The 26,574-nt window shown below is 36.2% G+C and overlaps 1 protein-coding gene across 4 annotated transcripts; it reads right to left on the reverse strand.

The window, feature by feature from the left end:
• Positions 1–26,546, reverse strand: KBTBD3 (kelch repeat and BTB domain containing 3). 4 transcript variants are annotated; one of them, XM_058446365.1, is made up of 5 exons: positions 26,255–26,546; positions 25,463–25,663; positions 20,684–20,767; positions 7,775–8,019; positions 1–3,378 (listed from the first exon to the last, which is right to left on the reverse strand). In XM_058446365.1, the coding sequence occupies exons 4-5, from the start codon at positions 8,005–8,007 to the stop codon at positions 1,773–1,775; spliced, it is 1,839 nt and encodes a 612-aa protein (XP_058302348.1). In that variant the 5' UTR covers positions 8,008–8,019; positions 20,684–20,767; positions 25,463–25,663; positions 26,255–26,546; the 3' UTR covers positions 1–1,772. The 4 variants fall into 4 exon arrangements, with proteins under 4 accessions (XP_058302348.1, XP_058302349.1, XP_032023175.1 ...); XM_058446366.1 differs by lacking the exon at positions 25,463–25,663; XM_032167284.2 differs by lacking the exon at positions 20,684–20,767.
• Positions 26,547–26,574: the final 28 nt, after the last annotated feature.

Genomic DNA, 26,574 nt, shown 5'->3' on the forward strand with positions numbered 1-26,574 from the left:
TCAGTGGTGAAAACAATATTTATTTTAAACATACTCTATTAATATATATCCTAAATTAACAGTTCAGTAAATCCACATATAGGCTACTCACTGTGTTATGGTCTTTCTCAAATAATTTGTTTTCAAAGCCACACACACAAACAAAAGCCTCCACTGAATTTTCCTTTTTTAAATACACAAAGTGCAGAGCCAACTACTCATGTGCTTAGATAAGAAGGCCACCAATTTTACAGAATACTCTTTATAAATATGTCATCTAATCAGGAACAGTCCTTGATTTTTAAACTTCATGAAAATGTACTCTGATATTCCATTCCATTTTGAAAAATACATTTGGAACTTATGGTTGCATAAATTTATATGATAAAATAAGAGAATCTTCATTTAGGTATATTTCTACTTAGGAACACACTTTTAAAGAATGTGCACTTCTGAGAAATATTAACATTTACAACTGGGTGTAGAAAACTACATTTGGTTCCAGAGAAATACAATCTACACATTACCTGAGATGTAAAGCAGGGGTCTTAAAACCCAAAATGCCTTTATCTTTTAAACTGATTAAAGAAACATATACTCTTGGAAGGCAGAATCACCTACCTGAGAAAAATGACCACAGTACTCTTACATTGTGTGGGTTAAAGATCAAACATCTTAACAGATGCAGGTTGTGAATACTATTATCAATACCAAAAGCCAAGTCATTTTTTTAATTTAGAAAATAATTCACTAAGAATAATTTACTGAAGTAGTAAACCAACATAGTGCTTTATAGTTGGTATACATCATCACAGAAAATTGATATGTTACTAATTTAAATCCTGAAATGTTTTATGTAGCTCAAATTTGGACAAAGCTTAAGAAATGCCATAATAATGATCCACTTAATTAGAGGTCAATTTTCTATGTCCTCAATTAGGCTGGAACCTAGCAATGATACATAAAAATACATAAAAAGTATTTTAGTACTACCATCCCAGAATCCAAAAATTTCCAATTGAGGGTTACATGTTAACATAAACTCAGGCCAGGTATAACTTAGAACTACTAATTAAATCCAGAATGTTAATTTAATAAGATTGAACCAGAAAATGAGGGGGAGGGGGAGAGAGAGAGAGAGAGCTAGAAACTGAAACCAACTGACATTGAAAACTAATAGAATCAGCAATTTTTAAAGCATTTAAGTAATTGCTAATGGCATTATAACATGGTACATTATGCTGTTAATGAAAAATGAGTCATTAAAAAAAGTTAAACTATGTTTAGTGTACTATTTATAAAGCTGGGAGAATTATTTCTGAACTAAAAAAGGGTAAAAAGGGTACTTAAGTTAACCAGTCATCACAAATGATAGGAATTCAACAACTCATACCCACAGTAACAATATTCTCACCTCTGATTTATTTTTTACTTCATATAAGATACAGTGTAATTCATTTTTACTTTCTCAAGAGATTTCTCCCATCTAAATAGTACAAATCTTTTATGGACAGAGTACTTTAAAAATCAAAGTGTCAGAGTCTATGATTTGTAGTTTCATGTGAAAATACTAAGTACTCTGGATACCCCAAGGTTAAATTATATTCAGTATAATTTTTGGTAAAATATATTGTGTATTTTAAGTTTTTGGAAACTGTTTATTCATATATGGTGTACATACATAACTAAAAGCAGGAACGTTTTATTTCATTAAGATGTATAGATCTTTTTACCTATCATTTTGGTTAACAGATTTATTTTAGGTTACTAGAACTGGACTCGTTTTAGAATGTTCAAGCACATAGATCAGAAAACCATGGGTCTCTGTATTTATTAAACTGAATCACCTGGCAGTAAAATTCTGTTAAGGCTCTAGGCATTGGTGAAACTTCTTCCCATTCAGACCTGTTGCTGTGGTAGACCTGCACTTCATCTGTGATTTCATCTGGTGCATAATCACCACCTAATATATAAATTTTATCTTCAATTCCAATTGCACCTGCATTAAAGCCTGCACACTCAAAAGATCCTTCGCCTTTCCAAACACAAGTGTCTGGACAAAAACTATAAACCTTATAGGTGGAAAGGTCACATATATACAGTGTACAGTTTACTGGTACAGCTTTAATTAATGTTGCATGAAAAAATTGCCCAAACTCTGCTACTAGTTCAGACCACTGATCAGTTGTAGCATTGTATTTAAAAAAGCAATCAAGTGATGGGTTAAAAGCATCTGTAATCTCTACCTCTGATCCAAGAACATAAATTACATTTTGGCATGTGCTTGCTTCTGGATAGTATATGCCTCTGGGTAATGGGCTAACAGATATCCATTCTTTGGAAAGAGGATTGTAAGATTCAACATCTAAGAGACTTTTAATGTCCCGGGATCCTCTAGTTTTTCCACCTATGACAAATAATCTATCGAGAGCCATAACTGATGTATGCATGGTTCTTGGTGTTTTCATAGTTGATACCAAGAAGAAATCATTTTTGACTGGACAGTAGCACCAGGTTTGATCAGTGGCATCATGATATGACTCAGCAATATGCAGTCGAACCGTTCGACAACATTTCCCTTTGCAACCACCTGTCAAGAATATTTTCTCTCCGTAACTCGAAAGACTAGATCCTGGCAAATCAATCAGGTGTGATTGCGGCAGTATTTTCCATGAATCAGTTTTAATGTTATAGCAAAATGTATATTGATTTTCTCCATTTTCCTCAGTTTTGTGAATGAATATGTATTTCTCAGTTGTGGATGGTCGAGCATCAGGGAAGAGTCCACCAGAACCTTGCACACACTTAATTGCATCCATGATTATGTCAAAACAGTTTGTGCTTTTGAGTAAACTCTCTTCATTGAACAGACAGTCCTGAAGTGTCTCCTCAGATAACTGATGTAATCTCACTTTTTCAATCAAATGAGGCAGATACTTTTGCCTTGATTCTAAGTTATGTTTAGTCCAACTAAGGACAACTTTCAGTACCATTTCTTCTTCAGGAACATTTAATTCATCTGATTCCAGACATTTTTGTAGTACTCCAAAATTCATCTCTAAGAAATCACTGGATTTAAATAATAAAGAAAAGTGATGTTGTACAAAGTGTAATGCATGATCAAACAAACTGGTGGAGCCATAGCTATCTGATATAGATAATAACTGTAAACAATTGACGAGATTAATACTTTTTATTAAAAAGTCACTGCAAGCTTTGGATAGGAAGGAAACTTGAAGAAATGATGACAACTGGAAGAACATTTCCACATTATCATCTGTTATTTTTGTTTTTCCAGTATAGGCATAATCGAGAAATGCTTTTACTGCTTTGGAGGACAAATTAGTAATGGTAACGCTTCCATCATCTCTTTCTTTCATGTTTACTTCAAACATAGCCCTGCAAAAATAAAGAACACAGAAAAACAGCAGGAATATTTTATTCCATAATTATTTTCAATATTACCTTAAAGAGGTTTCCTTACTCTTGACTTAAAATATATTTATAAAAGCATATTTTAATTGCCTCCTAATTAATATCTAGAATTATATAACATATTATTTATCTGCCAACAAACGTATTACAAAATGCCTATATTACAAAATATGTACACTACAGCTGAGCTATAGCAACTAATAAAAAAAGACTATAAACGATTCAAATTTTGTATACTTATTATTAACGCTATTGGGGCAAAATCTTGTTGATGGCCAAATTTCTTTATTTATGGATTAATTAGTAACAACTGTGCTGGTGATAACTAAAATTACTTAAAATATAATTATTTAGGGCTTAGGATTTAAAAGTCTCTTTCAAATTCATCTTTGATTTCACGTTAATGAAACAGAAAAGAGTACAGTGAGATACCTGATGTCTCCAATGACTCTATTGTGTGGGGAAAATTCACCAAATAAGATACATGTCTAAAAAGATATTTTATATAGTTCTTTAGGAGAAGGGGAATGTGATTTCCTAAAACTAAACAATAACAGTGTACCACATCAAGCAAAAAGGTGAAAAAAAAAAAGTTTGGTAATAGGCACTGAGAGATGGAGATAGGTCCCCAAATTTGAATAATTAGACCAGCTTGAAAGTTCTTCATAATAAGTTTTGTTTTATTGCTACATGGTAAAGTTGACAGAATCTAAGGAACTGGGAATTTCTTTGGCTCAGTTTAGGTAAAAACATAAATTATTTGGAAATGTATGGGCATGGAACAAAATGTACTTTACTACAGGTTCTGGTTTAATAATGATTTGTATTTGTGCCAGTATTGTCCAGGATGTCTTTCTGAGCAGTGTTCCTAGTTGCCCAAAGTATTCTAGGGGAAAACCAATTTACTTATCAGAGTCTACTCCAGAAGGTAATGAAATCTATTTAAAAAGTACAACATCCAACTGAAAAATATGACCGGACTTGCAAAATGTTACACATTATGCAGGGTTTTTAAATAATGTATATCAATAGAAATATTAACCTGTGATAAAAATTATATCGATTATTAAGACATCTACAGCAGTTTAGGATAATATTAAGAGTCCATATAGCCCAGCTGGCTATATGGTCCATTGGGCCCAGCTGCCAGTGTATGTAGCCGCTGCCACTTATTAGCTGTGTGGCCTTGGGGAGGTGACTTCTTTATTGTGCTTTGAATTCTTCATCTGAAAATGCAGGTACTGGTAGTATCTATGTCATTGGGTGCTGAGAAGAATAAATGGGTTAATTGATGCAAAGTATTAGCTTTTATTGCTATCATTATTTTAAAAACTGTTTTCTATCAGATTTGATGTATTTATAATTTACTATCGGCTTCCACATTTTCTTTGAGAAGACACATGTAAGATTATATTTCTGTACTTCATCCTATTCATCTTAAAGTATCCAGTTAACATCTATCTCCAATTTACCATCTTATCATGAAGTATGTATAAAACGTGTGTGATTCCTTTTCAATTTCTTGTCTTCAATGACATTCCATCTCAATAATAATTTTTGTTTTCCAAAAACACTGTAAGAGGGATATTTTCATGCACTGTGCACTTCTCTGACATTTTTATTTTACATTTTCAGTATCCCATTAAGTGAGTTTGATCATATTATGAATTAGCAGCATTATAGGAGAGTGTAAATTGTCAAATGTCTATTACATATGTACATATTTTAATGTGAATTATGTACTCATTTCATAAAGTACTATATGTAATAAAGGATCTGATATTTTTGTTATTTAAACCAGGTAGAAAACTTTAAAAATACGTTGTTCTGACAGTAATTTTAAAAACTAAAAGCAGGCCTATAAAAAACTAGCAGTAAGCTGAACAAAGAAATATGTGCAAAAATTATGTGTAAATTGAATAAAAAATAGCATCAAGAAGAGTGCAGATCTATAAATTGAAATGCCTACATAAGAGTATTTTATTAGCATGAAAACATCACAGGGAAATCAAGCTGTGTGTTCATACCAGATTATTTACATTTTTGCTAGGTTTAGAAATAATAATCATAGCAGCTAATATTAACTGAATGTAGTAGGTACAGTGCTAATTATTACTTACATGTTATTTCATTTAAGCAATATAATAATTCTATGAGTTAAGTCCTATTTTTATAATCCTACTTTTTTACAAATGAGGAAACTGAGGCCCGAAGGGGTTAAGTGACTTGCCTAATAAAACATGTCTAGTAAATGGTAGAGCTCGGATTTAGACTTAGGGCATATGTATTAAGAGGCCAACTACTTAACCATTGTACCACACAGCTTCCTGTGATGAAGAGGGGACCTGAAGCATAGGGGGGCAGAAAAGAGTTACATGGAAGAAAAGTTAGGTTATAAGAGAGGAGGGAAGACACTGGTGGAAATAAGAATGGCACAGTATAAGACAGTAAGGGCCCCAGTGAAGTTCAAAGAACAACTTTGATTACCTGAGAGAAGAAATAAAAAGAATAGATGAAGACATATAGTCAAATTAGGCAAACAGCTAGTTCAAGACCGTTGTAGCCTCCATGGCCCTAGTAAACTGTGCTGCAGTACTAAGCCATTGCTCCCAATTACAAAGCAAGAGCCCCTACAGGAACAGGTGTTTAGCAGGAAGTATGTATCAGTAAATGTTTGTTGAATGAAATCTAGCTTGTAAGATTTACTCTAAAGGCAATAAGGATGAGATCTAATTAGATGGCGGTAAAAAAATAAGGGTTAAATTGAGGATTCAAAACAGTATAAATTAACTTGCATATAAAATATGCATCTTAGTATTTCTACATCTTAAACCTTATTTTTAAATCAAGTGTATTGGAGATTTAAACCCTGCTTAATTCAAATTAAAATTGCTTCCACAAATGAACATAACGCAAAATATTGCAATTAGGATTTAAGTTTATTGTAGTATAACTAGGAAGGCTGAAGGTCAGGGTTTCACCAAAAGGGGCTTGTCTATTGACCAAGAAGACTCACAGGATAGTACTACCTTGATACAATTAACACAGTAATTGCAAGGTCATGTGTCTGACCCTTAACCTCACAGAATTGGAAACCTGCTGTCATCATAGTGATTACTGCAGTGTTATGAATAGGATATTCTCTGTAGGGTGATCTACATGGGAAACCAAATTATATTCAGAAGGTTGCTTAGAATTAGAACAAGCTGAGTGCTTTCAAGAAATGCCTTATAGCTAAGAAGTACTTTTCCCTAATATAAGGAGAGGATGAATTTGCTAAGGAGAGGATACATTTTTAAATCGGTTAGAGCCTCCTCTCCCCATAATACATGAATACAACATAGGATGGAAATTTACTTTTCTCTCAGAGTTATTTTCTTCAAATTTTGCTTCCATTTTTGTTCAACCTGTCGTCTTCTTTTTCTAAAATAATACAACACAGGGATCCCCCAAATAAAGCTGACACCATCAAAAAAATTTCTTCTGTCCCAGAGCATTTCAAGGGATTAATGTTCCAGAGAACTTTGGGAAATGCTGACCTGGGAAGTCCTATATTTTAAAAAAAAGGTAGTCTTAAATTCTGTCCTACTAAAAAATCATGGCCTGGAGCAGTGGCTCATGCCTGTAATCCTAGCACTTTGGGAGGCCAAGGCGGGCTGATCACGAGGTCAGGAAATCGAGACCATCCTGGCTAACACGGTGAAACCCCGTCTCTACTAAAAACACAAAAAATTAGCCGGGTGTGGTGGCGGGCGCCTGTAGTCCCAGCTACTCAGGAGGCTGAGGCAGGAGAACGGCTTGAAGCTGGGAGGCGGAGCTTGCAGTGAGCCGAGATCACGCCACTGCACTCCAGCCAGGGTGACAGAGCAAGGCTCTGTCTAAAAAAAAAAATCATTAGTTAATCTTGGTTCTAATTAGGTTTTTTGTTTTTGTTTTTTTGAGATGGAGTCTCTCTCCGTTGCCCAGGCTGGAGTGCAGTGGTGTGATCTCAGCTCACCCAACCTCAGCCTCCTGGGTTCAAGGGATTCTTGTGCCTCAGCCTCCTGTATAGCTGGGATTACAGGCGCACGCCATTGTGCCTGGCTAATTTTTGTATTTTTAGTAGAGACGGAGTTTCACCATGTTGGCCAGGCTGGTCTTGAAGTCCTGACCTCAGGTGATCTGCCTGCCTTGGCTTCTCAGAGTGCTGGGATTACAGGTGTGAGCCACCGTGCCCAGCCTAATTAGGTTTTTTTTTTTTTTTTTTTTAAGAATTAAAAATTACTGTTGCATGTTCTTGTGGGGGAAAACTTGAGTGCAGTATAAAATAGAACTTAATTATCCAAATCATAAAATCTGAGGCATAGACAATGTTAAGTACCTGAAAAAGTCACTGCATGCTGCTAACACACAACGATGACACGGGATTATTTCATCTTTCATAATTATTTTGAAATCATAAAAGACATTTTGTTCTCTAAAATTCTGTAGTACACTTAAGATTTTTTGTCCATGATCTTCTGATACAAGGAAGTTGTTTTTCTTCTCAGATGGAATTCCATTACAGGTGCTTCGTTGATTGAAAGCATATGAATTATCCATAGCCAATTCCATATGTCCTTAGAACTAGAATAAAAAAAAAAAGTCACTGATGTAGTAGAGACCTAATGCAAGTTTCAGACTCCAAAATTTGCCCTCTTGATGGCAAATACACAAAAATAACCACTAAGAAAAAAAATAAGACAGTAAAACTTGTTTTAAACATTTGTTTTCCTGACATTTAATATTAAATTCCTTTTGAATTTTCATAAATGTTGAGCTCATTGGAATAAAAGTATATTTTTCATAAGGGCTAACATTCAAGGCTATATAATTATGTTAAATAGCAAAACGTACAAGTTGTATAAATAGCTTATATAGGATTTCACTACATGATTAATATTATTACTATACATAAGAGGTGTTATTTCTAACATAGTTATTGAGTATATGCCCAACGCAATCCCCCTCCTTGCCAATCCATTCTCTTCTGATAACAAAGTAGCTACTAAAATGCTGATCTTGGACCATAAACTATATGCCTTCTGAGGTTAGACTTTTACAAGATAATTGGTTGAAAAAGATCAGTGTTAGACTGCATTAATTAGTTATGGCTTTAGTGAAAAAGAAAAAGGCAAGAACTTTTCCAAGTTGGGCTATTTAAAAGTAGAAAGGAAAACTGCATATATCTTAATTAAGAAAGATTTTTTAAACATGAGGTCAGAAATCCAAGATAGGTAAAGATCAGATAATTGTGAATATCATGAACTGCAAATTCAGCTCCAAACATAAAAGTTGCATCATCAAAAGCAAGTGGGAAATAGAAAGGAAAAGAGGATTGGGAACTTGGAGAACCAGACAAATAGAAAACCTTGATTCTACATTTCTGTTCCAGTTATCACCCTAAAACTTAGTGGCTTAAGACAACAATTTATAATCTCTAATGGTCCTGTGAGTTTAGGTGATGATTCTTGCTTGGGAGCTTTCATACAACTACAGGCAAATGGCAGCTGTGGCTGAAGCCATCTGAAGGTCTGACTGGGTTACATGTCCAGTATGGTTTCCTCATTCACATTTCTTATGATTCAGCTGGGATGGCTAGAAGAGATAGGGATCTTTCTTCTTTTTTTTATTTTTTTTCTGAGAACAATTAAATATTTATTGATTCATTTAAACATAAGAAAAAATTTTATATAACTATATTCGATATATCTATTTAATATACATATTCATATATATCCATTTTATATACATACCTATGTATATAACTATATATAACTACAAAAATATATAAATGGATAACTGTAAAATAGCTATTTTCCAAAACAAAAAAAAAAGTTTCTTGAGAAGGGTTACATTGTTTTATATTTTTGCAAATCTCTTTAACATCTGGCTTAATGGAAGACAACTAGATTCTCATATCTGCTTCTTTATTCAATCTTTTGTGAAATCGTATACCATGTGGGCACACATCCACAACCATCTGATCTTCAACAAACCTGACAAAAACAAGCAATAGGGAAAGGATTCCCTATTTAATAAATGGTCCTGGGAAAACTGGCTAGCCATATGCAGAAAACTGAAACTGGACCCCTTCCTTACACCTTATACAAAAATTAACTCAAAATGGATTAGAGACTTAAGTGTAAAACCCAAAACCATAAAAACCCTAGAAGAAAACCTAGGCAGTACCATTCAGGACATAGGCATGGGCAAAGACTCCATGACTAAAACACCAAAAGCAATTGCAACAAAAGCCAAAATTGACAAATGGGATCTAATTAAACTAAAGAGCTTCTGCATAGCAAAAGAAACTAGTATCAGAGTGAACAGGCAACCTACAGAATGGGAGAAAATGTTTGCAATCTACCAATCTGAAAAAGGTCTAATATCCAGAATCTACAAGGAACTTAAACAAATTTGCAAGAAAAAAACAACCCCATCAAGGAGGATATGACACTTCTCAAAAGAAGACAGTTACGCGGCCAATAAACATATGAAAAAAGGCTCATCCTCACTGATCATTAGGGTTTTTCTTAACACACCCTCTCCAAGTAGCTAGCTGGTGCTTCTTCACAGCATGACAGTCTCAGAGTGGCTGGGCTTCTTGCATGAAGCTTGGTTGTCCCAGAGCGGGTATTCCAAGAGGCCTAGGTGGAAGCTAGATACTGGAGAAGTAGTCCAAATTGTCCTACAGCATCAATTAAAGCTCCATTCCAGGACCAAGACAATCTACTGTTGTGCTATGCAAGACAGTAACCATGAGCCATGTGTAGCTATTTAAATTACTTGTAAGTAAATACAACTAAAAATTCAGGTCCCTCATTGCTCTAGCCACATTTAAGTGGTCAGTCATATGTGGTGTGATGAGTGACAATTTGTTTAGGACACAGAGTGCCCACATTTTTGGTTAAACATTACTTCTGGGTATGTCTGTGAGGGTGTTCCAGATGAGATTAACATTTGAATTGGTACACTGAGTAAAGCAGATTGTCCTCCCCACTGTAGATGTGCCTCATCCTGTCTGTTGAAGGTCTGAATAGAACAAAAGGCTGAATAAGAAAGAACTCTTTCTTTCTGCCTGACTTCAAGCTGGAACTCAAACTGGAACTATACCATCAGCTCTCCTAAGTCTCCCACTTGGTGACTACAAATCTTGGGTCTTCTCAGCCTCCATAATCACATGAGCTAATTCCTTATAGTTTTTCTGTCTGTCTCCCTCCATATATATACATTACAAACACATATACATATATATAGTAAAAATACCTATACATATGTACAGTAGAAATACAAATACGTGTGCGTGTGTGTGTGTGTGTGTGTGTGTATATATATATATCCCTTTGGTTCTGTTTTTCTGAATAAGTCAGGCTAATACATCTGCCTAGTGACTACTATATTATACAAAGCAAATATAAAACATTCTCATCATCACAGAAAGTTCCACTGGATAGCCATTATACTGTGTGGAAAAATAGTGTGCCTGTGTGAATGTGTGTGGCTGTGGAGGTGTGTATGTGCCTGTGTGTGCAGGAGACAGTAATAGGTTGTAATTGGCAGTACTGCTGGAAATCTAAGTGACTTGTAGAAATCATTCTGTGTGTAGTGTTCTGAGTAACTATGAATAGGGAGACATATTAAAAATGAGAGTGGGTATCATGGAGGAAGAGAGATAATGAAAGGCTTGGAGGCTATTTCTGAGGAAAAGGAACGAGAGAACGAAACCAATATGATGGATGAAGATGAGGGCAGAGAGAGAGAGCAAGAGAGAGAGACAGTACAAGATTGATTTATTATAAGCTCACGTGATAATAGAGGCTAAGAAGTCCCAAGATCTACAACTAGTTAGCTGGATACCCAGGAGAGCTGACAGTACAGTTTCAGACAAGTCCAAAGGCCTGAGAACCACAACAGCCAATGGTGTAAGTTTCAGTCCAAAAGCTGGCAAGCTTGAGACCCAAGAGGAGTCAATTTTTCAATTTGAGTCCAATGGCAGGAAAAGACTGATATTATGTCCCAACTCAAATAGGCAGGATAAATCTCCTATTACTCAGTCTTTTATTCTATTCAATTCTTCATTTGATTGGATAAGGCCCACCACACAGGAAAATCTGCTTTACTTGGTCTCCTCATTCACATGTTAATCTCATCCAGAAATATCCTTACAGACACATTCAGAATGTCTGACCAAGTATCTGGGCACCAGATGGCCCAGGCAAGCTTATAAATGAAATTAACTGTCACGACAGTTCAAATCTTGACTTAACAATGTTGATAACATATGACCTAGGATAGAAAAAGAGTATTTCAAATTAGAGTGAGGCATAAAGACAATTATATATGGCTAATGTCCCAGGACTAATTCTTTACCTCACAAGGCATCTTCATAAGTCACTTGTAAGACTGTTTTTAAAATTATGCATGTTTCCTCTTCTTTTCTAATATTTATAAAATACACAGATGTGAAATATTAGCTTGTGTAAAAATCATATATCTTCCCAAGAGTATGATATAATGTTGTTAAATAAGATGGCTATTAGCCTGAGGTTACGCTCTGTAACCAGCTCTCTTATGTTAAGAGAACTGAAACTTAACTTGGAAACATTTATTGTAACTGACTTAAAAACCAAAAACCAAAAACAAGCCTTAGCCAATCACAAACAGCCAACCAACCTACTGGTGACAAACAGGGAACTTCCATCAGACAATATCCAAATAAGGCAAATGCCTAGCTGTAGTCAATCAGGTAATTTCTCTACTTTGTTTCCATGTTCAACCTATAAAAGCTTGCTGGTCACACTGCTGGAGTGGAGCTCTCTGAACCTCTTTCAGTTTTGAATGCTACCTGATTCATGAATTGTTCTTTGCTCAAACTCCGTTAAATTTTATTTGCCTAAAGCTTTTCTTTTAACAATGCAAAATGAAAGAAAAAGTAGGGCATTAGAATCAGGCTTGAGTTCCAATGCTAGTTCAGCATTTACTTGTGATATATTTGAGGTAAATAACTTCTAATTTTTTTATTATTATTTTCATCATCTGTAAAATGCAGATAAACTATATCTATCTAGTTGTGTTGTTGAGAATATTTAAAAAAATACATAATTGGCTGGGCGCAGTGGCTCATGCCTGTAATCCCAGCACTTTGAGAGGCCGAGGTGGGAGGATCACATGGTCAAGAGTTTGACACTATCCTGGCCAACATGGTGAAACCCTGTCTCTAATAAAAATGTAAAATTTAGATGGGCGTGGTGGCTCATGCCTGTAGTCCCAGCTACTCGGGAGGCTAAGGCAGGAGAATCACTTGAACCCAGGAGGTGGAGGTTGCAGTGAGCCGAGATCCCAACACTGCACTCCAGCCTGGTGACAGAGAGAGACTCTGTCTCAAAAAGAAACGTAATTTAGCATATAATGTGTGTAAAATAAGTAGAAGTTAAGGCTTATTTTCTAAGAAATTTAACAGAAATGATGAGCAAATCATTTAATTGACATTAATCAAGAAGTTTACACTTATTGATTAATGGAGGAAGGGACAAGAGAAGCAGCTCTCTAATAATTCCTAGGGCATAAGAGTGAAGTTGAACACAAGAGCTCTCATTGCAAAGTTGTTTAATCTGGAGTGTCAGAATCAAAGGAAATAATAGAGAATTGGCGGGAGATTTGTGCCAGCCTCCCTAACTCCAAAATGATGAAAACAAATGTTTAAAAGAAATAGCCAGGGACTGAGAGTGGTGGCTCACCCTTGTAATCCCAGCACTTTAGGAGGCCGAGGCAGGGGGATCACCTGAGGTCAGGAGTTCAAGACTAGCCTGGCCAAAATGGTGAAACCCTGTCTCTATGAAAATACAAAAATTAGCCAGGCATGATGGCAGGTGCCTGTAATCCCAGCTACTCGAGAGGCTCACCGAGAGAATCGCTGGAGCCCAGGAGGCAGAGGTTGCAGTGGGCCAAGACTGCACCATTGTACTCCAGCCTGGGTGACAGAGTGAGGCTCTGTTTCTAAATAACTAACTAACTAAATAAATAAATAAATACAAATAAAAGGAATAGCCAGGAAGTATTTATACTATGCAAAAGGGCACCCAAAGCAGATACACAGACAATATGATTGAAAACAGTCTATACTAGTTTGACAGATATGTGTTAAAGCTGTGCAAAGGATCAAGGTGTCTTCTCAGTGTCACAATGTAGCCAAGATGTTACTCCTGGTCTCATTCTCCAGTCTAGTGATGATCTGGGGCATCAATAACCTATAACAGTAATGTAGGGCATCTCTATGGCCTGTCTAAAATAACTACAGAATCGGGTGACTCAGTCCAGATTGCCTGGATGCCCCTTGGAATCGCTCTATGTTTTCATCCACTAAAAGATATGTATTTTAATCCCTCTGTGTGTTAGAGGAAGTTGACACTGAGGATCAAAAGACACATTATCTCCTACAACCTTAGATTCCACTGGATTTCTAAAAGATCTCTTGAAGATTAAAATAATTGATGTTAGCAAGGATATTTGATCAACATGGAACATTCTAAAGCAGTAATTACTACCCCATCCTCCAGGCTATCCAGTAGAGGAGACGTGGGGAAAAGGATGTGGGTAGATACTGAATATTAGTTTCACGATGTTTTTGTTCAAAAATGCACAATAATTTTTATATTTTTAGTAGAGACGGGGTTTCATCATGTTGGCCAGAATAGTCTTGATCTCTTGACCTTGTGATCTGCCCGCCTTGGCCTCCCAAAGTGCTGGGATTACAGGCGTGAGCCACCGCGCCCGGTCTGTTTTTGTTCCATGTGCGATCGATATGTATACATGTTATCTGTGGAGCACTTGCTACATACCCGGTACTGGTCTAGATGGATTGAAAATATAGTGGAAAATAGAATTTGTGAATGACACAAAGTGAGCAAGGTATATGGCTGAGGAAGAATTCACAAAGAACAGTGAGAGAAATGGAGGAAAACCAGGAGAGGCAGTAGAAACTAAGGGAAGATAATTTCAAGTATGAAGTTGTCACCTATATCATCAAAAGGTGACGGGAAAATGTCACTGATGATTTGGGGTAAAATAGGGAGAGAACAGATAACAGTGGAGTTAAGTGGAAATAATGGGCACAATTTATATACATTATTCTTTTAAAAAGTTCATCAAGGCTGGGTGCGGTGGCTCACGCCTGTAATCCCAGCACTTTGGGGGGCCAAGGCAGGTGGATCACCTGAGGTCAGGAGTTCGAGACCAGCCTGGTCAACATGGTGAAATCCCGTCTCTACTAAAAATACAAAAATTAGCCAGGTGTGGTGATGGGCACCTGTAATCCCAGCTACTCGGGAGGCTGAGGCAGGAGAATCGCTTGAACCCAGGAGGCAGGGGTTGCAGTAAGCTGAGATCACACCACTGCACTCCAGCCTGGATGACAGAGCAAGACTGTCTCAAAAACAAAAACAAACAAACAAACAAAATTCATCAAGGTGGGGCCTAGAGGAGCATGTAGATACCAGGAAATTTTGTTTTGTTTTACTTTGGTATAGATGGGAGAAACTTGTGCATGTTAATACACTAAAAAACAAAGGGTATGTTTGGAGGGAAATTTTGACAATGATCACAACAATCTAAATTCAATATCTACATCCACATCATACAGCAAAATGTTTTGGACCTTTAAACCAATAAATTGGAGAACAATACTATACAGCAAAACTTCTATTTCTGTTGACAGGTAAACACTGATAGGCAAATAAATGGTTCCGTTTCTAGCCATTTATTTGCTGTTTAGTTGTTTAGTGATATAATAAGAATGAAGGTACAGGGATTTATCATAAATAATTTATACAGTTATTTCATCCAACACTTATAATAATCCTTTAAGACTAGTATTAATAATTACTTCTTCAAACAGCAAATTGAGGCTTGGAGATTAAATAACATGCCTAAAAACATAAAACTAGTAGAAACACGCTTGTTCCACTAAATGTCTATGTTATTTCCAAAATGAATCATTCTGACCCTGGATTTTAATATCAAATGAAAGCTCAGAAAGCAATTTTAGTGCTCTTTAGATCCAACTATAAATGTACTTGTCAAAAGTTACCACAGCAATTTAAGATCATTCTTAATAAGGATGACATACATGATAATACTAGCTAATATTTGCTGAGCCAGTAAGCTGTGCCAGGCACTGGCCTACAGAGTTCACATAGTATTTGATTTGATTCTTATAAATATAGTCCCTATTAAAAAAAACAAAAAGACTGCTTCCAGTAAGGTTTAGATGTAACTTTCCCTATTTCTCCTGCTAAGTACAAAAAAACAAAAAAAAACCAACAACAAAAACAAAAAACCCTGGAGATACATATAAATATAAATAAACATATATATAATACATACATATGAAGACAAATAAATGAAGACGATGAAAAGTGGAAAGCTGAAATCAGACTGACTAGTGACCTGAGGAAAAACACACTGGTGAGTTGCCTGGGTTTTCCTTTTGCCTAGTATGTTCTAGTTCCTACAAAAGCTGCAACCCTGATACACCAGTGGGCACACACATAAACAGCCCCCAAACTGCCCTCTTTAGTCACAGAACGAGAAAAGGAGCAACCTAACAAGACAGAAATTTTTAAGGAAATAACCACTCCACCACAGCAGAAGACCACACAAAAAAATTCTGGCTCTATACCCACCCAAGCCTGCAAAGGTGCAATGGAGAGCCTAGAATTTCACTGACAGGCTATAATGAGGTGCTTCTATTATTCTCCTCCTATCCCACCAACTAGAATGATATCAGAGAAGACTAAATAATCACTAAAACATCTATGCAGGCCAGGCATGGTGGCTCACACCTGTAATCCCAACACTTGGGGAGGCAGAGGCGGGCAGATTACCTGAGGTCAGGAGTTCAAGACCAGCCTGGTCAACATGGTGAAACACCTCTCTACTAAAAATACAAAAATTAGCCAGGTGTGGTGGCGGGCACCTGGAGTGGTGGGCTCCCAGCTACTCAGGAGGCTGAGGCAGGAGAATTGCTTGAACCCGGGAGGCAGAAGTTGCAGTGAGCTGAGATCGTGCCACTGCACTACAGCCCAGGTGACAAGAGCAAAACTCCATCAAAAAAAAAAAAAAGTCTATTCAAAGAGATAACATTCATAAGTCACTATAGCTAAATCAAAATTAAATTCTAAAAAAAGTTCAAGTAAGCCACAGGAGACAGAAAGAAAAAACAGAAAGAAAAATAGAATAAACAGAAAACAGAAAATAAATTACAGACTTCAATACTGATGTTGCAATAATTGCACTAAATGTAAGTGGTCTACATACACCAATTAAAAGATAGATTACCAGAGAAGATTAAAAAGTGACCCAACTTTATGCTTCCTACAAGTAAATTCACTTCAAATATAATAAGTAGGTTGAAAGTAAAAGGATAGGAAAAGATACACTATGCAAGCATTAATTAAAATAAAGCAGGCATGGCAATATAATTACAAGATAAAGTAGACCTGAGCAAGGGAAAGGAATATTATGTAATGTCCATCCACCACCAAGAAGACTAGCAATCAAAAACATATATGCACCAAATGATAGAGCTGTAAAATATGTGAAGCAAAAACTGATAAAACTGAAAAAAAAACAGATAAATCCACTATTATAGCTAGAGACTTCAACACTCTTCTCTCTCAAATTAATAGAACTAGACAAGAAGTCAGTAAGCATATAGAGCTCAACAACACCATTAATCAACAGAATCTAATCAACATTTATAGAAAACTCCACCTAACAACAGCAGACTACATATTCTTTCACCACAATGAAATCAAACTAAAAATCAATAACAAAAAGATAACATAAACATCTCCACGCACTTGGAAACATAATAACACACTTCTAAATAATCCATGGATCAAAGAGAAAGTTTCAAGTGTAATTTAAAACATACATTGAACTGAGTAAAAACTAAAATACAATATATCAAAATGTGTATGATGCAGCTAAAATAGTGCTGAGAGGAAAATTTTTAGCATTAGGTGCTTACATTACTACAATTCACCCGATATGAAATATATAATTTGAACAGCCCTGTAACCATTAAGGAAATTAAATTTACCAAAAGTTTAAAGAAGAATTCATACCAGTTCTACACAACTTCTTCAAGAAAACAGAAGCAGAGGGAAGATTCCCAACTAATTTTATGAAGTGAGTATTACTGTGGTACTCCAGACAAAGACAGTACCCAAAACAAACAAACAAAGACCAAAACCCCACACTATGGACCAATATACTTCACAAATATAGATGCAAAAATTGTTTTAAAAATATTAGCAAAAAATCAGCAATATATAAAAGGAATTATACACTATGGCTAAGTAAGTTTATCCAAGGATGTAAGGCTGTTTCAATATTTGAATATTGATTAGTGTAATTTATCCTATTAGGCAGCTAAGGAAGAAAAACCACAAGACTATATCAATTGATGCATAAAAAGCATTTGAAAAAATACAACACCCAGTTATGGGAAAAACTCTTAGCAAAAGAGGAAGAGAGGGGAAAAGTTCCCCCTTCTCAACTTGGTAGAGAAAAATCTACAAAAAAACCTATAGAAAACATTATGCTAAATTATGGAATGCCTTCCCCCTAAGATGAGGAAAACAGCAAGGATGTCCACCCTTACCACTGCTATTCATCATAGTTCACACTTATTTAGAAGTACATTATTCAGTTTCCAAGTGCATGTAAGCTCTAGCAAGCACACTAAAACAAGAAAATTCAATAAAAGGCATATACATTGGAAAGGAAGAAACAAAACTGCTTCTATTTGCAAATTCCAAGATAGTCTACATAGAAAATCCAAAGGAATCTACCAGAAAAAAACCTCATAGAACTAATTAGCAAGTTCAGCAATGCCACAGGACACAAGAGCATCACATGAAAATCAATCATATTTCTATATACCAGCAATAAACACATAGAAACAAAATTTAAAACAAAAACAAAAATTAAAAGCATAATAGTTCAAAAAAAAAAGAAGTGAAAGAAATACGTATAAATCTAACAAAACATGCATAGGTCTTGTATGCTGAATAATATAAAATGCTAAAAAAATAAATCAAAGAAGACTAAAATGGAAAGACATGCCATGTCTGCAAATTGGAAAAGTCAACTTAATAAAGATGTCCCCTTAATTTCCTCCAAACTGATATAAAGGTTTAACACATTTTTTATCAAAATCCTGGCACAATTTTTTGTATATACAGATAAGATTACTGTAAAATTTATATGTAATGATAAAGAAAATAGAATATCTAACACAACCAAAAAGAATAATAATGAGGGAAGTATCAGTCTACCTGATTTCAAGACTTACTATAGCTATGGTAATCAATACTGTGTAATATTAGTGAAAGGAGAGACACATAGATCAGTGGAATGCAATACACAATTGAGAAGTAGCCCCACACAGTATAGCCAAGTGACTTTTGACAAAGGTACAAATGCAATTCAATGGAAGAAAAAGAACCTTTTTTAACAAAAAATGCTGAAGAAAATGGATATCCACAGGCAAAAAAAAAAATGAACCTTGACCTATACCTCATACTTTATGTAAAAATTAACTCAAAAGGGATCATAGATTTAAATGTAAAATATAAAACTTTTAGACACAAATACAGAAGAAAATCCTTGTAACCAGGGTCTCATTAATGAGCTCTGAGACATCAAAAGCACAACACATAAATGAAAAAAATTAATAGATTGGATTTTATATCAAAATTATATTTTTCCTCTGTGAAAGTCCCTTTATTTAAGAGGATGAAAAGACAAGCTATGAGCCAGGAAAAAAAAATTGCAAACTGAATCTAATAAAGAAATAATCTATAAAGAAATCTGAAAACTTACCAGCAAAAACACCAGACAATTCAATTTAAAAAATGCGCAAAAGGCACAAAGAGATATTTCACCAAAGAGAATATACAGATGGCAAATAAGCGCATGAAAAAATGTTCAACATCATTAGTCATTATGGAAATGGAAATTAAGACTGCAATAAATATCCCTACCCATCTATCAAAACAGCTAAAATAAAATATAATGACAACACCAAACGCTTGAGGGCTTGCAGAGACACTAGATCACCCATACATTGTTGGTGGAAATAGTTTGGTAGTTTCTTAAAAAAACTAAACATATACCTACCATATTACCTAAGAATCATGCTGCTGAGCATTAGAAATAAAAGCTTATGTGTGCACAATAGCCTCTATATGTTTCATAATGCTTCATTTGTATAGACAAAAGCTGAGGGCAACCAAAATGTTGCACAATAGGTGAAAGAGTAAACAAATCATGGCACATCCATACAGTGGAATACTACTCACCATTAAAAATGGACGAAGTGTTGATACACATAATTTAAATAGGTTACAGGAATCTACGCATGTGAGAAAATTACAAGAAACTACACACACACATTGTACCAATGTCAAATTCCTGGTTTTGATCCTTTACTAGAATTATGTATGCACCCATTTGGGGAAACTGGGTGAAGGGTACATGGAAACTGTATCTTTACAACCTCTTGTGTAATTATTTTAAGACATTAAAAGATAACAAAAGATCAATCAATTCAGAAACTATTTTGATGTTCCAGCTTTCTTCTTGCTCAAAACATAGAAAATGCAAATAAAACATAATTATTTAATTGGTGTAAAATCATTCCTCTGTATTTTAAAATAAGTAGGAAATAAAACAGTAAAAAGGTGACTAAAGGAGATACTTCCAAAAGATCAAAAACTGCATCTCTGCATAGTGGCATAGGTCCTGCGAATATCAATTTTTAAAACTCTAACCACAAACACTTTTTAATTAACTTTATTGTCATGAAAATCATGTATGTAATTTAGATCTTGTGTTGGATTAAGTCAATTATTGAGCCTCATGGTTCATGAATAAGTGGACCACATGATGTAAACACAAAGTTATTTTTATTTCTATAAATAGTAACAAAAACAAGTTTTACTTGAAAATTTCAAGTATCCTAAAATAATATAATCACAGATAGCTATTCACTTTTATAACACTGTTTTTAAAAAAAGTCTGCCATGTATATTCTATACAGAATGACAAATCCAAGGAGCTGAAAATTTCCATTTCTTAAATTTCATTTGAGTATATCCTACTTGTATAAGTGTATTTTGCAAATAACAAAGAATATGGCATTTGGAACTAGAGAAATAGTCCTAAATGGTTCATCACTTACTAGTGACTCCTACTTAGGCTCTCGGAGGCTTTGGCTTCCTCATCTGCAAAGTGGACACACCTATGACACTGGACTGTTGTGAGACTTAAATGATACAATGAATATTAAGTTAATATTGTCAAATTATATGTAAATATTAATGATTAAAATCAATAACATTATTAACTGTTAAACAATTCTCAATTCTTGGTAAAAGATTTATAAGGCAATTTATTTTCTTCAAATAATCTTCAAATTCAATTATGTTATTTCGTTGATTTTAAGACACAAATTTTTTCACACTTATCTGAAACTGACAGGCATCTTATAATCACTCTGGTTGGGTAGTAGTCATGACATATTTGTCATTACATGTGTATTAAACTTGAAGAATGGATATCAGTATGTTGGAAGAAAACCTTGGAGATAATAATGGACATTGGTTTAAGAAATGATACATCATTAATGCTCTAAACAGAGAATGATATTATAAAAATAAAACATGGACACAGAGACTCTGAGTTGAAAATCAGTGAAAAGACACTTTGAATGTTAAGAAGTTTTAGGAATGCCTCAGCCAATTAATTTTGCTTATATTGTTCTTTGTATATAGGTGCAAGGGTATTATATGATTTTTTAAAAGGGGGCTCTTTGCATGAGTAGAAAAAATTCTTAGTGATAAAGAGTTGTGCCATAGTTGGCATTTTTTTTCTTAGTAGTATATAAAATAGTGTACTTTTAAGATTGCACCCCAGCTTCAATGAAACACCTTCCTGCCCAAAACACTGACTCAATTTTTAAAATGATTCTGTTATTGTTTTTTTTAAAAAGCCTTCCATTAAAATTTGATTTAAATAATTGAATAAATAAAGGTAGAAGAGTCAAGCCTAAGAACCAAGCCTTTGATAAAAAGTAATGACAAAAATCATATGCCACTTGATAAAAGTAGAACATTAAACTAAAGCTGTGCTCTGCCTGATCTGGGCTTTGATTTCACTGGGTCCTACAGTGATCTTAGTTTGGTCACTGATGTTTCAATATGCAGCATGATTTCTGGCCTATTTTAGTAAATGTTTATTATAGATGCTAACTATATGACAAGCACCGAATTAGGCACTAGAGATATAAAGAGAATAAAAGACAGACATGGTCCCTGCTTTTTTGTTGTCCAGTATCTGGTGAGGACGACATAATAAATAAAGTAGGCAAATAAATAATTATAAATTTTTATAAGTACTGTGAAGACAAAAGTAGGAAGTGGAAATAAAAATGAACAATGGGGCATTCAATTTCAGACAATAACAAAAGGGGTAATAGGGAACACTTATATAGTGCTTATTATGTGCCATGCTTTGTACTATGTTTTTTGTTTGTTTGTTTGAGACAGGGTTTTGCTATGTCACCCAGGATGGAGTGCAGGGGCAGGAACACAGCTCACTGAAGCCTCAACCTCCTAGGCTCAAGCAGTCCTGCCACTTCATACTCCTGAGTAGCTGGGATTACAGGCGTGCATTAGCACACTCAGCTTTTTTTTTTTTTTTTTTTTGGGATAGGATCTCACTATGTTACCCAGGTTGGTCTCAAACTCCTGGCCTTAAGTGATCCTCATGCCTCAGCCTCCCAAAGTGCTGTTGACTACAGGCATGAGCCACCATGCCTGGCCCCATGCTATATGTTTTACACATACTCTTTTAATCTTCAAAAAAAACTGGATAAAGTAGATATTTATCTTCACTTTACAAACAGAGAAAACGGGCTTTGATAATTTAAGTAATTTGGCTAAGATCATATAGCAAGTAAGCAGGGAGTTGGTATGTGAATCCAGTTTGGCTCAAGAGCCCTTGCTTTCAGCCACTACAATATTAGGGAAAGCCTTTCTGAAGTGTCATTTGAGAACTGAATGATAAGAAGGTAAGGGGTTAGTGGGAGAAATCACATATAAAGCCCTACAGAGGGAAAGGAGTCCTTCAGTTTTAGGAAATTAAAGGTGGCCAGTGTGGCTGGAGTAGTTAATGAAAGCAAGAGGGTCAGGAGATAGGGCTGCAGAAGGCAGTTGCTACCTCATTCGGGATCCTATGGGTCACAGGAGCTGGGATTTTATTCTAAGTGAAATAGGAATGACTGATCACTTTCAATTGGACAGTGACATGACATCATTTTTTTAAAAAATATTTTTCCAGCTAATATGTCAAGAATGAATTGAAAGGAGGTAAGAGAAGTAGGGTCCAAGTCATTCATTTATTCAACAAATATTAGACAGTTTATGGAGTAACAAATATTGTGACAGGTACTATTCTAGATACTAGAAATACAGCTAAAAACAACACAGACAAGGTCCTCTACCCTGGAGTCTACTTTAGAATGCTGAACACCCTCTACACGCACATACCCCTTCCTTCTCATACGTTAAGAGTTTCTCCCACCCTACTAGACATTTTCCATTAGCATGTAAATTCTAGTATCTTCCATCTTTAAACAAATATCCAACAAAAATCTGTCCTTTGACCTTTTATTCCCTCTAGCTACCATTCCATTTTTCTACTTCCTAAATCCAGAAAAACTTCTTTAAAGGACACTCTGTGGTAGTGTCACCTCCAGTTAGTGTCTCAACCCACTACAATAAAATTCCTTTCTTTTACTCCATTAAAACTGCCCTTGTCAATGTCACCACACTACCATCTTGAAGCTAAATTCTCATTTCTCTCTCCTCATCTTATTTCACCTCTTAGGAATATTCACACTGTTAACTAGTCCTTGAAACACTCATCTTTTAGTTTCTGTGCCACAACATTCTTCAGGTTTCCTACCTTGCTGGCCTCTCCTTCTCAGTCTAATTAGAGGGCAATATAACATAAGAATTAAGGGCATAGATTTCTAGATTTAGTTCTGAAGGCAAGTTGTGCTTATGGCATAGAAGACATTGGAAGAGAGTGTTCCCCTTTCTCAGGAAGGCTAGAAAACTGATTAGTATTTTGGATGAAAAATAATGGTGGGTTATACTAGATTGTTAACAGTGGGAATAAAGAGAAATAAATGGATTTAGCTGTATTTTAAAAGTAGAGCCAAAAACACTTGGAGATGGATTGGATATAGGGAGTCAAAGAAAAGCAGCATCATAGTTTCTTCCTGGAGACACTGGTAGAATTATGGAGTTATTCAAATAAGTCTTGGGAGAAAAAAGAAGGCTTTGAGGTAGAACAAAGTTTGTGACCCAATAAAAAGTTAGTGAATATGTCTAAAAAACACCTAGACTTAGAGATGATCTCATTCGATGCCTTTCCATTGAAATTAATACCTGTAAGAGGTTATGTCATGCATAGGATCCTGTGTGACCAATGTCACACAGACAATTGGTGGTAGAGCTGGAAATAGAATACGAGTCCCTCAGAATCCTGCTAAGAAGCCACAGATCAGCACCAAGCAAGATGATCATTACAGACTGAGTGAGCCCCTATTACTTTAGTCCTCTTCTTCCCCTTACCAATGCAATAAAAAATATTTTAGTAAAATTGTTGGGTTCATTTAATATAGTTAAGCAAGTTACGAACTGCATATTTATATTTCCTTAATAAAAGTGAGGAAAGGCAGATCGAATATAAAAAGCAGTGTTACCCCTGACAGTAATAAATCTATTGTGGAGTCATTAATAACATTTACTCACGTATACTATTTGTAAAAGGTATACATGACATTCCTTCTCAAGTACTGTACATTCTATTTTGCAAGATAACACACATGTAAATAATTCAGGACAATAGGAGAGACGTCATAAGGCAATACTAGAATAATTGCCAAATGAATTATATAAACAATACTGTTTTGGAAAAAGGTACTCTGAAGTAGGTCCTCTAAGAGAAGGTTTAAGCTAAGCTCTGGAGAATTTTTAAAAGCACACAGGGAACGGGATTAAACAAACCTATAAAATATGTTCACGAGGGTAATAGGTTTGGGGCTGAGGTTTGGAAGTGGGGAGAGTGAGCTATTTTAGACTAGGTGAACAGAGACATTCTGTTTGGTATGACATTTGGGCCTGAATGACACAGAGGAAACAAGGAATGTGATAATGGGAGAAGGGGAGAATATTCTAGATTCTGGACCAGGTACAAATAATCCCTACATTACTCTCTGTGTATTAGGCTCCATAGATCTAATACACAGAGATCTTGTTCGATGGTAAAATAATGGGATATTAATTCCTAAATTTAAACAAATTCTTTCTGAGCTCATCGTCTCCATCAGTAATAACTAGTGCACAGAACATATGCAATAACATACACAGAAGTGTTTTGGAAACAGAAACGTAATGTACCAAAGTTATAAAAATGAGTTTAAAACGACAAGAAGGAAAGGTTATATGATTCTTAGTTAAAAATGGAGAAGTGAGTTATGATCATTGCTGATATGGGTATCAGTATTACCCACATATCTTTACACTGTCTCTTATTGTACTTTTTATGCGTATGACTTACTTGCCTTACCAGATTGTAAGCTCCCTGCAGCTGGTAAGCAGATTTTCAATATGGCAGCTGACACAGGCTTTTGGTTAGCTAAGATGATATATTAAGCCAATAATTCATTTTACTGTCCTTTGGGGATCTGAATTTGTGTGTGTGTGTGTGTGTGTGTGGGTGTGTGTGTGTGTGTGTGTGTGTGTGTGCTCAGAATCCCATCTACTTTCGAGGGATTCGGGGGGCTTATGATATCACGAAAAGTTCATGAAGACAAGTATAGATAAAAACATAATAGAATCCATCTTAAATAGGACAGAAATCATAGGCAGGTAATTGTGTTAATTACTACCGCTGGCCTTTGGCTGATATTTCCGGGCAGTCAGAGGAAGAAGAAAATCGGCTGAATCCCGCAGTACCGCACTTTAATCGACCTCCAGGTAGTCATTTACAGTCATCTGCAGAGACCAACTTTTCCCTAGACCAAAACCTGCAGGGCACTTGGATCGCGTGGGCTTTCACACGAGAGTGAACAACAGCCTACATGGAACAACTAAGGAAACAGACATACATCAATATGACCCTTCGCAAAGTCTGAGAAAATAACTGAGCAAAGTTATTTACTTGGTTCTGCTGCTGTTAGAGCAAGGACCTCTGTCATGATGCAAACACTGATGCCTCAACAATGGAATCCTGTTTTCTCGCTAGGGCTCTAGCCCAGGCTTGGCAATAGCAAAACAGCACCTGGGTCGCTTCATCGCCCCAAATAAACAGCCAGCATTAGCCCAGCTGCTGGATTTAGGCGGGGTCGGTGTTCCGCAGTGGGGATAGTGCCTCTGTTTGGCCTTCGGAGGGAGGGTTTCAGGTAGGCTGCTGCTAAGGGTCGGGAGCGTACTGTGTGAGGGTGGGTCTTAGGCTGATGGGAATGGGGGCAGGGAAAGAAGCAACACAGGGCTGCCGCGTGGCACAACTGCAGGGGGCACCACTGCAGACCCCCTCCTAGAGATGGAAACCTCTCGTGCCCCGTACACGAAGCAGCTGAAGCCAAGGACATTCTATTCTGTCTGGGTCACAGGGGCCAACCCAGACCCCGAGAATAAGGGCTACCATCCCACTCCTCCCTCAGACCCCGGAGCTCACCCACCTGCAACTGCAGTCTCCGAAGTCTCCACCCCAGTCTCCCTGCCTCCAGAGGACTGGTTGCGATTGGCCTGCACTGCTGTCCCGTTAACTCTTCCGCAAGTGTGAGTGGCGTAACTGTCGGGCTCTTGGCCTTGGTCCCGCCCTTCGCTCGCCTCCGAAGCCACGCCTACGTGACGTCATACAATGCCGCAAAGCGCAAGGCTGATCTCCGTCTCCGCCCCCAGCCCCTTTCTCCTAGAGGAGGTGGCTGAGTTGGGGGCGGGCTGGGAGGGCTGTCGGTGGGCCCGTCTGCGTAGCGACGTCCCGCCCCCTGCGCACGGA

Source organism: Hylobates moloch, unplaced genomic scaffold (assembly GCF_009828535.3).
Source record: "Hylobates moloch isolate HMO894 unplaced genomic scaffold, HMol_V3 SCAFFOLD_11, whole genome shotgun sequence".
Classification (NCBI taxonomy): Eukaryota; Metazoa; Chordata; class Mammalia; order Primates; family Hylobatidae; genus Hylobates; species Hylobates moloch.